Source organism: Otolemur garnettii, unplaced genomic scaffold (assembly GCF_000181295.1).
Source record: "Otolemur garnettii isolate 467f Iridium unplaced genomic scaffold, OtoGar3 scaffold00104, whole genome shotgun sequence".
Lineage (NCBI taxonomy): Eukaryota > Metazoa > Chordata > Mammalia > Primates > Galagidae > Otolemur > Otolemur garnettii.
Window position 1 is genome coordinate 1885405 of NW_003852499.1, and position 10587 is coordinate 1895991.

Here is a 10587-nt window from a genome sequence, read left to right on the forward strand (position 1 = left end):
CAAATTCTGGCTTGAGGGAAGCACCACCCACAAGGAAGCCATCCACATCAGGCTGGCTTGCTAGCTCCTTGCAGTTTGCCCCAGTTACAGAACCTGGGAAGGGAGCAGAAAGAGAACTTGGTCAAGGATGGAATAAGTACACTCCATCCCTGCCTCCATGTCTGAGGGCTCAGTCTGGTTCTCAGCCCACACCACCTCATTAAGACCTACTCACCTCCATAAATGATTCGGGTGCTCTGAGCCACTGCATCAGAGACATTGGACTTAAGCCATCCCCGGAGTTTCTCATGTACTTCCTGGGCCTACAAGAAGAAGCCAGTATAAGCTCACTCGGAGAGGAAAAAAAATCACTGGCACCAGTGAAGAGTTAGTGTGGCTTCTTGCAAGAATCCTATGAGTCAGTACCAGGGCTCTGATCCCAGACAGGCTGTGGAATAGGTACCTTAGTACAAGTCACAGTCCTCCTGGGCTCCAATGTTTTGTCTTTTTTATTTTTTTGAAACAGAGTCTCATTTGATCACCCTCAGTAGAGTGCCATGGCATCACAGCTCACAGAAACCTCAAATTCTTGGGCTCAAGCAATCCTCTTGCCTCAGCCTTCTAAGTAATGGGAACATAGGTGCATGCCACAATGCCTGGCAATTTTTTAGAGATGAGGTCTCACTCTAGCTTAGGCTGGTCTTGAACTCCTGAGCTCAGGCAATCTACCAGCCTCAGCCTCCCAGAGTGCTGGGATTACAGGCATGAGCCACTGCACCTGGCCCCAGTGTTCTATCTTTAAAATGAGGGGTTGGCTCAGATGATCTCTGTCCAGTCCTACTGAGGCTGGATAGGATAAGGGCAGAGGGCTCAGTTACCTGCTGAGGTGTTGCGGTCTTGCCAGTACCAATGGCCCACACCGGCTCATAGGCCAGGACGACCTTGTTCCAGTCCTTCACATTATCTACAGGACAGAGATCACAGATGAAGGGAGAATGAACAGGAAGCAGCCATCCAGCCAAATTCCCCAGGGTATGAAGAATGATAGCCTACTGCCCCCTGCTGGATGGTGGTGGATTCTCAGGTGGCTCCGATAGTTTCAGGGGCAGAAGCAGAACTGATAGGGACCAAGTCTCCAAGGGTACCTGACTGCACTCTGAGAGACATTGTGGCCCTGGCTAGGCTCAAATACCCTTCTTAATAGAAATACCTGCGATGACCTTGGTTTGCTCGAAAACAACCTTCTCAGTGATGCCAGCTTCTCTCTCATCAAGCTTTTCCCCGATGCAGGCGATTACTCCAAGTCCCTCTGCCAGAGCATGGGCCACTTTCTGTCCAATCAGCTGTTGAGAAACAGACTTAGTGAGACATCCCTCTTGGAATAATGCATCTCTTATCTCCTCTCTTGGATACTAACCTCATCTGACTCCCCAAAGACATGTCTTCTCTCTGAGTGCCCCAGAATTACCCATGTGGCTCCACAGTCTTTGATCATGCCTGGGCTAAAAGGAGAGACAGAGCCAAGGTTCAGCAGGGAATCCACCCTATGGCTTTCTCCACAACTAGGAAAGGGTCCCTATGCACCCATCTTTGCCCTCATCTCACCTGATCTCCCCAGTAAAGGCACCATTTGTCACTTTGTAGCAGTTCTGTGCAGACACAGCAATCTTGGGATCCAGCTTCTGCCTGGTGAAGTCGATGTAGGCAGTGGGGGGTGCACAAACCACCTCTGAGGAGGAGATCCAAGAAAGCCTTCATTTTCCAGACTTCCTATTTAGTGCTCCAGAGCCCCCAGCCTTCACCCTCTTTCTTGGTTCTGCTTTTCCTTTTTCACTCCAGCAAGATGACCTATGTTCACTTTCCAGCCCATGCTGGGCCTGCACCCAAACCTTAGAGCCTTCCAAGTGACCCTAAGAGGCCATGGTCCTCGCTCTGCCCTCTGCTCTCTTAACAGCTGTGGCTCCAATTTCCTCAAGCTATTCTGGGGATGGGCAGGCACCTTCCAGACTCAGCATTCTCTAGGGGCCAATCCTGTCTCCCTTCTAAAATAGCCCATCCTCACTCTCCTCAGGCAGGCAAGGATTTTTAGCAAAAGAAGGGGCTAACTCTTGATTTGTATTGGGTTTCTGGGGATGTCTCAATTGATGAGGCCCGTGGTTCTGTGATCTAGGCGGGTGGGGAAGGATGCACTCTTTTGCACCTGGGTGGCAGGAAGTTGATTAGCTCATAGAGGTCTAGTACTTTCACGTTTCCAGGTTTAGGGAAGCTGTGGGATCGCTCCTCCCAAGGGCTCAGCCTGCTCGGTCCCTTCCATGGAAGGCAGGAATCACCCAGGCTGGCGAAGGGAAGGGTTCATAGCTGTGGCTCGAGCTGAGAGCTTGGCCTGGGGATTCGGCGCGCTCGGCAAGGCGCTGGGAGGAGTCTAGGGCTACGTGCGGTGGCGCACGGAGCCAGCTGCCTAGGGGGGCAGGTAGCAAGGAACACGCACAAGCCGGGCCTGCTCACTCACACACCCGGGGGCTGCAGCCACCTTCTCCCGATCGCCCACAGAGGCTCAGACTCCGCTCCCCCCACCGCCTGGCTCCTGGCTGATTTAGCCCCAGTTCGAGTCCTGGGGCCATCTTTCTCCCGGCAACGCTACCGCCCACAATCCGCTAGGGCACCATTAAATGTCCAGCCTACCCCCTCAACAAACCTCTGCCACTGCTGCTGCGGGACCACTGCGCCACAGGGCTCAGGCCCGGACACCCAGTGGCCCCCGTCCCCCAGCCCTGCATCCAGGTCTAGGCAGGCACTCAGAGCTCGGGAGGGGACACTGCCACAGCTGACCCCCAGCCCTCGACCCAGACCCTGCCCTGGCAAGGGCTCACCGGTATCGGACGGCACCTTGGCTGCGTTCAGAGTGCTAACGAGTTCCCCTAGACACTTCTTCCTCCCGTTCATCTTCCAGTTCCCCCCGACGAAGAACTTCCTGGAGGGCGCCATGGTGCTGGTGGCGACACACTGAAGGTCAGTATCACCGCGCAGCCGCGGCCACTGCCCGCTTATATAAAGAGCTGCGAAGCAAAACTCCGCCTCCTCGCCATCCCGGTCCATGGTGAGCCCGCCCAGCTTGGATCCCTCCCTCCCCCTGGCCCGCCTGCAGCCCGCAGCCCGCCGCTGTTGCAATGTTCTGACGTTCTGTCTTTCTTGTAGCAACGTTCTATACCAAACGTCTGGGAGGGCTTCGTCGCTTCTGCCTCAGTTGCCTAGCTTTCGGGAGAAGGCGAGAACTGTTGAGTCCCTGCGCTCCGGGAAACCCACACTGCGACTTCATCCCCTCAGAGGACCAGCGGGGTTCTGAGTGGAGCCTACTGGCAACAAGTTGGCAATGACCAAATTGCTCACTGGGACCAAAAGCGCTGAGGATGTGCCGAGCGCGGTGGCTCACGCCTCAAATCCCAGCACTCAGGGAGCCCTAGGCGGGTGGATTGCCTGAGCTCAGGAGTTTGAGACCAGCCTAAGCAAGAGCGAGACCTCCATCTCTAAAAAATAGTCGGGCGTTGTGACGGGCGCCTGCAGTCTCAGCTACTCGGGAGGTTGAGGCAAGAGGATCGCTTGAGCCCAAGAGTCTGAGGTTGCTGTGAGCTATGATGCCATAGCATTTAACCCCAGGGTGACTCTCAACCCCAGGGCGACTGAGACTATCTCAAAAAAACAAAAACAAAAACGGCAAGGGCATCATCTGATTCTGATAAAGAGAAGCCCTTTCTCCATCGGAGTAGCTACAGCCCTGATGCCTAAGGCACCCAGGGTGACCAGCCACAGTGTGACCCGCTCTTTGACTCCAGCTGGCCTAGGCCTGAGAATGAAGGACATCTGGGAAACACTTGGGCCTTCCCTTGTGTGACTACAGAAAGGAAAGGCTCTTCACTCCATCTCTCCTTTGCCTTCAGCTCTGCCTTTATACAACTCCACATCCCCACTCCAGTTTTCCAAGAACTCCAGAACTAGTGAAAAGTAGAGAGCTGCCTTGAGGGCAGGGGACAGAGGTGGCAGTTTTCTGAAACTGGCCCTCTTGCTAACCCCAGAAAATAAGTCTCTCTCAAGGTATCAAACATGACACAATTTAGCCATTGTACTTTTATTCACATCATGTATTTTGGCATTTTCCAGAGAAGTACAGGGAAGAGATGGGTGGGGGTGGGAGACGAGGCAGGAGGGCAAGGGTGGGTCCTCATTTCCCTCTTATCCCTCCTTGCCCAACCACACAGAGGCAAACACAAAGGGGGAGGACAGGCACAGACACTCCCTCCCCTGAAGAGGCTGCACAAAGCTACACCCACACACACACACACAAATAAGACCCCTCCCCTCCACACCAGGAGGCTGGGCAGGGTTACAAAGAAGCAGAGCGCTGTGGATTCCAGGGCAAGGGAAACAACAAAGTCTCCTTACAGACAGGCAGTGGGTGGGTTGACCCCCTCCCGTCCCCTTCCTGCTCCATCCCCAGAGTCTACAGCCCCCTCTGCTGTAGCTTGGCCATTCTCCTATGGCCTCTGGCTTCTTCCCTGCTGCTGGGGACAAAAAGAAAAAGGGTACCAAGCAGGGGGGCTGAAGTCCATCCCTCAGCCCCTATCCCCCATGCCAGGTGGTGTGTCCCCTGCCCACAGTGGTAAGGGGTGAGGGCAAGTTCTTAGCTGGCTACTCTCTGGTAGAAGTAGATGTAGCCCAAATCCTTGGGCGGCTTCTCAGAGGCACACACTTTCTGGTCATTGTAGATCACCCATCTAGGGAAGTGTGGGAAGAGGCAGAATAGGATGAACACACTGCATCAGCTTCGTCTCTCAGACATAGCTCCAGGATGTGAGACTGTTGACTCTGGGGCCAAGACTCCCAATATTCTCTGCCCATAGACCCCCAAAACCTACAGTCTTGCTCCCACCCATCTGAAGAGAGCTTTATGATCTTACAACAAAGGTAATTTCCCATATCAATGTCTTCATATCCTCCAGTATCTTTACAACCAAACCCCACCCATTCCTGTGAGATAGGGATTAGCACATTTTTTCTGGAAGGGGCCAAAGGTACATATTTAAGGATTCTGCAATCCATCTGGCCTCTGACACAACTACTCAACTTTCTTGTTGCAGTGTGAAAAAAGCCACAAAGGATATAAAACAAGTGTGGCTGTTAGCCATTGTATAGCCAGCCAGTAAAACTTTCTTTACAAAAACAGGTGGCCAGATTTAGCCCTTGGGCTGTAGTTGGCCTATTCCTACCCTAAGAAGCTCTCTCACTCTCTGGTGTGTTTGTCCCTGTCAGCCAGTCTTTACCTTCTCCCACAAACATTCTAGGGACTTTTAGGATACTGACACTCCTTCCTGTCTCCACTTCTCCATTCAAAACACACATGGCTAGCCCCTCACCTGCCTTCCTTCTTGATATGGCAGACGTAGTGACCACACATGGTAGAAGTCCCCATGTGACTAATGAAGGCAAAGAGCTGATACTCTAGGAAGAGAAACAGAAGACAAAGAAGAAAATGAGAGGAATCCTTGAGTGACAGTCTAAAAATAAATGTAACAACTCAGACTCAAGACATGAGTTTCAGGGACTGTGGGGCAAGTACTGGGTCAAAAGCTGCCCCAGTCTCCTGGAGTCCACCCTCAGAAGTCATATTAGTGGAGAGAAGCCTCCAACCCCCAGGAAAGCAGAGCTGCTTTGGAATGAGGGGTCTGATTCCACCAGTCTACTCCTGGGGAGACTCACTTCCAGGACCATCCCGGACTTTAGGTCCAACAGGCACAGACTCAGAGATGGAATCAGCAGCTGAGCGGCCTTCTGAGATGTCCATGGCAGCTTCGGCATCCAGGTCATCAATGTGACTGAAGATCCAGTCCACGGCCCGTTCTAAACTATTGTTCTTGGAGAGGAGGGAAGTGTTACTTTTTCATTTTTTTTTAGAGACAGAGTCTCACTTTTATCGCCCTCGGCAGAGTGCCATGGTGTCACAGCTCATAGCAACCTCCAACTCCTGGGTTTAGGTGATTCTCTTGCCTTAGCCTCCCAAGTAGCTGGGACTACAGGCACCCACCACGATGCTCAGCTATTTTTTGTTGCAGTTTGGCCTGGGCCAGGTTTGAACCAGCCAACCCTACTCACTGAGCCACAGGCACTGCCCATTACTTTTTCTTTTTCTATTTTTGAGACAGAGTCTCACTTTGTTGCCCTGGGTAGAGTGTTGTGGTGTCACAACTCAGCAACCTCAAACTGTTGGGCTCGAAGGATCCTCCTGCCTCAGCCTCCCAAGTAGCTGGGATTATAGGTACCTGCCACAACACCTGGCTAAGTTTTTAGAGACAGAGTCTGGCTCTAGCTCAGGCTGGTCTCAAACCCGAAAGCTTAGGCACCTGTCTCAGCCTCCTAGAGTGCTGGAATTACAGGTGTGAGCCACCACACCCAGCTGAAGTGCTACTTTTTTTCTAACAAGTTCTGGAGCAATAAAGCCTTCAGTGAAAGAGAGCTACAGCTACTTCCTCACAGCCACAGAGGGGTAGTACCCAGCCTTGTCCTTGGTCTTGCTCCCAGAGGATGGATCAATGCTCCCACCCCCTTTCCCCATTGGCCCTAAGTCCTTAGCTGGGGCAGCCCATACCGTGGCCCGAAGAGCTTTCAGGGCCTGATCCCGGGAGAAGCCCATGGAGACGATGGTGGTCACACAGTCCTCTGGTGGGGGCTCAGCTGCTGCACTTGTGGAACCAGGTCCACTGGAGCCAGGCAGGATGAGGGGGTTTGCAAAATCTATGGATTTGAAGAGGTTGCAGTGTTTGGGGAGGACAGAGGCCCTGCACTACCCCGCTACCCACCCCTGCCTACCTGGATCATCCATGTGTGACATGACCCAATTCATAGCAGCCTCAGCCCCACTGTTGCCTGTGTAGTAGACAGCTTTGCGACAGGCATCCATGGGGAAGCCCATTTCCACCAGTTGTATGATGACCGACTCATCCAACATGGGTGCTGTGATGGGGAAATGTGGGCAGTGACTGGCTACCTGGGCCCCTATTTGTTCCTCCCCCCTGTCCCAGGCCCACCCCTAGCCTCTGCCAATCACTTATTTCATGCATTTTTCTTCACACACTGGTGCTTCATCCTAGAACTACAACAACCACACAATATGATGTGGGTCCAACAGATTCCTGGCCCACTCTTACAGAACAGGCCCCTGTTTCTGGAGCACGATACTCCCACCCATCCAAACCAAGGAGATAAGGGCAAAGAGGCAATAAGCCAGTACTCCTGCCATCCACACTGGAAATGTGGCTGGAGTGCTCTAATCTGTCCCTACCTCCATCAAAAGACGGCAGAGGAAATTTGAAAGGGAGGATAGGAGAAACACAAAGGAAAGGGTCAGGGAGGCAAAGCAGAGAGGCCCCTATCAGCAAGGGAGAGACAGGCAGGAAGAAGAGTCACTAACATGTTGGAGAGGAGAAGTGAGGGGAGCAGAAGGAGTCTTCGTCTTCGTTGCCATAGAAACCAAGGCTACCTTTGGGCTCATCCGGAGTGACCAGGGGTGGGGCAATGTCCGGCAGCTCCTCCTCTCCCGGCTGCAGCCCTGTACCCCTCAACTGGGAGATGTCCAGCTCCTCTGGCATCTCGATGGACACATCTGTAGGAAAAGGGTCATCTCAGCACCTCCCTGAGGCCTTTCTGGGAAAGCACTTTGGAGACCTCAAGCCACTGTCCCCTATCGTGAAAGTTCTCTGTGACAAGAAGCTTAGGGGTCCCAGTGTAAGAAAAAAATACTGAGCCTAGGAGTCAGAGGAGGTCTGGATGCTAGTCTTAAACCTTCCATATACAAGCTATAGGGAAAACAGGGTACCCGAAACTTGTGAGACAGGTGATTTTCTACTTCTGTGGATTTCAACTTCCTTATCTAGAAAATGAAGGTAAACCAGTTGTTCTCAAATTACAGTCAGAGACCTATAAAACTCATATGAGTTAATTGTTTCAAAACTATCAAAATGAAAACATCTTACCAATTACAAAAATAAAACTATGAAAGTCATTTTGGGTGGTTTAAATCATACCTATAAAATCAAATTAAGTCCATGCTTTTCACATATACTAAAATATTAATATTTTAGTCAATGCTTTTCCAACTAGACACATTTTGAAATATTTTAGGTCATTTTTTCTTTTTCTGAGGCAGAGTCTCACTTTGTCATCCTGGGTAGAGTGTCTTGGCGTCATAGCTCACAGCAACCTCAAACTCTTGGGCTCAAGTGAACCTCTTGCCTCAGCCTCCCCAGTAGCTGGGACTACAGGCGTCCAGCTCAATCAATGCCCACAATGTCCAGCTAGTGTTTAGAGATACGGACTGGCTCTTGCTCACGCTGGTCTCAAACTCTTGAGCTCCAGCAATCTTACCACCTCGGCCTCCCAGAATGTTAAGATTACAGGTGTGAGCCACTGCGCCCAACCTCATTTTTACCCTTTTTAGAGGAAAGATTGAAAAACATGTGTTTTACACATGTGAAGGCCCCTTCATTTTCTGCTTAACCTCCCTCATCCCAGCAACCATACCCAGTTTTTTGGGCACCCAGTCTAAGCCGAAGGTGAACTTCTTGATCTGGATGACCAGGTAGTCAGGGAATGAGGCAAATCGTGTGGTCCTAGGAAGAGAAAATGTGCTGGTACCCTGAGAATCCCCAGGGTTCTCCCGTCCTGAAACTCTCACCCTGGAGCTGAACCTGTCATGGGCAGAAGTCTCAATAACCCAGAAGGTAACTCCACATTTTCCTTGTTCACTGGGCAGGTATCTGATGCTTGTCCTTAGCTAATCAGAAGCAACAGAAGTCAGAGGAAGGTGTTTCACTGGCACGACCAAGAAAGGACTGGGTGGCTGACTCTCTTGTGACCAAAGGCCTCCTTCAGATTCTAAGCCTATGCCACAAGCCAATGGCTAGGCAGAAAGTGGGGCCACGGGCTGGAAATCCAAATTCTGCTCATAGCTAAAACTATATGTAAGTACCTGTGTTCTGCCATAAGAAAGAGGGAATAGTAGGGGACAGGACAAGGGGACAGATGTATATGTCATTGCCATGTCCACCCCTGCTAGGAAAACTTGGGTCCCTTAGGGCTAGTTTACAAGTGTCAGCCTCAAGAGATTCAATCCTGAGATTCCAATCACACAGGGAAGAGAGAATAAGAAAGGGACAGAGATACTCACTTTGGGTTTGCCCTGCCACAGGCCTGCAGCTTTAGTTAGGCCCTGACCAAATGACTGGACCTATTTTTTTTTTTTTTAAAGAGACAGAGTTTTGCTCTGTCACCTAGGCTAGAGTGCAGTGGAAGAATCTAGTTCACTGCAGCCTTGAACTCCTGGGCTCAAGCAATAATTCCCACCTCAGCCTCCTGAGTAGCTGGTCTATAAGCATATACCACCACTCCTGGCTAATTTTTAAATTTTTTGTAGAGATGCAGTTTCCCTATGTTGCTCAGCCTGGTCTCAAACTCCTGTCTTCAAGCGATCCTCCTGCCTCAGTGCCCCTAAAGCAGTGGTTCTCAACCTTCCTAATGCTGCGACCCTTTAATACAGTTCCTGTTGAGAACCGCTGCTCTAAAGTGTTGGGATTACAGAATTGAGACACTGTGTTCAACTCAAAGGACTTACTTGACAGCTACGGATTTGGCCTGCAGGGCTGTGCTCCAAAAGTCATCCACCTGCTCAGGGGCCCCATAGGCCTCCAGGCAGGAGCTGAAGGGTACCTGGGCCCGAACCAGTTCTGGCAGTGGCATCTTCTCCTCTTCAGCTTGCCGCTTCTTCTCCTCATACTCCAGAAGCTCCTCTGGTGACAGAATGGGTTGGTGGGTCCTTCAGATGGTACTGCTCCTTTACCTCTTTAGTCTTGTCTTATTGGCTCTCTGTGCATGACTATCTCAGTTCCTCCCACCCTCCCAAAGCAAAATCCCCTGACTCACATCCTTTATATCTTTCCTCTTTCAACTCCGCTAACAAGCTGAGATTCCAGTGGGCATGGTTAATCCTACATACCCTGGCATCCCAGCTTCAGACCTCTGGCTGGTGGAGAAGGGCATAGTGTGGGATCTGTGCCTATCAGGTGCTCCAGCATTCAACATAGCATCATAGACCTTAGTCTCCAAGACACCAGACCCTGCTGATAGGGCAACCTACCTTTGTTAAGGGCTGCATCCATGGGCACAGGCAGCTGCATGATGTAGTCAACTCGCTGGGTATACTTAACCTTCTCTGTAGCCAGGCACTTGATCTTTTCTTCCACCAAGAAGCGGAACACTTCATTAGGATTTTCAGAGCTCCGGCAATTCCTCTATGGAAAGAGGCAGGATAGGGAGGTCTGGGCAGCCAAGGAATGGAATGGTATCTGAAAGGTTCACTGGGGAGTCAGACAGAGATGGAAAACTAACTCTCAGAGCCCACAGGTATTCAAGAGTAGTGCTGAAACCTTTCCCAATTAACCATCTCTTCCCCATTACTGGCCCCATCTTAGCACCATGGGACTGTGTTGGAATGTGCTTGTATTTTTCTTTTTCTTTTTTTTTTCTTTTTTTTGAGACAGAGCCTCAAGCTGTCCCCCTGGGTAG

General features: G+C 51.1%; 2 protein-coding genes across 4 annotated transcripts in view; both read right to left on the minus strand.

The window, feature by feature from the left end:
* Positions 1 to 4: 4 nt before the first annotated feature.
* Positions 5 to 3108, minus strand: TPI1 (triosephosphate isomerase 1; the record flags this gene model as incomplete). The annotated part of the gene is made up of 7 exons (XM_003796471.2): positions 2850 to 3108; positions 1585 to 1708; positions 1397 to 1481; positions 1190 to 1322; positions 858 to 943; positions 215 to 302; positions 5 to 93 (listed from the first exon to the last, which is right to left on the minus strand). Coding segments are annotated over exons 1-7 (831 nt in total), but the record flags the coding sequence as incomplete, so codon positions are not given.
* Positions 3109 to 4086: 978 nt separating this feature from the next.
* The window catches only part of USP5 (ubiquitin specific peptidase 5), a 16912-nt gene continuing 10411 nt past the window's right edge, over positions 4087 to 10587 (minus strand). For 2 of the 3 annotated variants that reach the window (XM_023517059.1, XM_003796389.3), the window contains exons 12-20: positions 10160 to 10313; positions 9638 to 9812; positions 8548 to 8636; positions 7439 to 7630; positions 6838 to 6981; positions 6617 to 6762; positions 5731 to 5884; positions 5388 to 5472; positions 4087 to 4748 (exon numbers count right to left, since the gene is read on the minus strand). In XM_023517059.1, the coding sequence (XP_023372827.1) occupies positions 4655 to 4748; positions 5388 to 5472; positions 5731 to 5884; positions 6617 to 6762; positions 6838 to 6981; positions 7439 to 7630; positions 8548 to 8636; positions 9638 to 9812; positions 10160 to 10313 (1233 nt within the window). In that variant the 3' untranslated portion in view covers positions 4087 to 4654. The remainder of the gene's footprint in view (positions 4749 to 5387; positions 5473 to 5730; positions 5885 to 6616; positions 6763 to 6837; positions 6982 to 7438; positions 7631 to 8547; positions 8637 to 9637; positions 9813 to 10159; positions 10314 to 10587) is intronic. The other variant, XM_003796388.2, reaches the window with a different exon arrangement.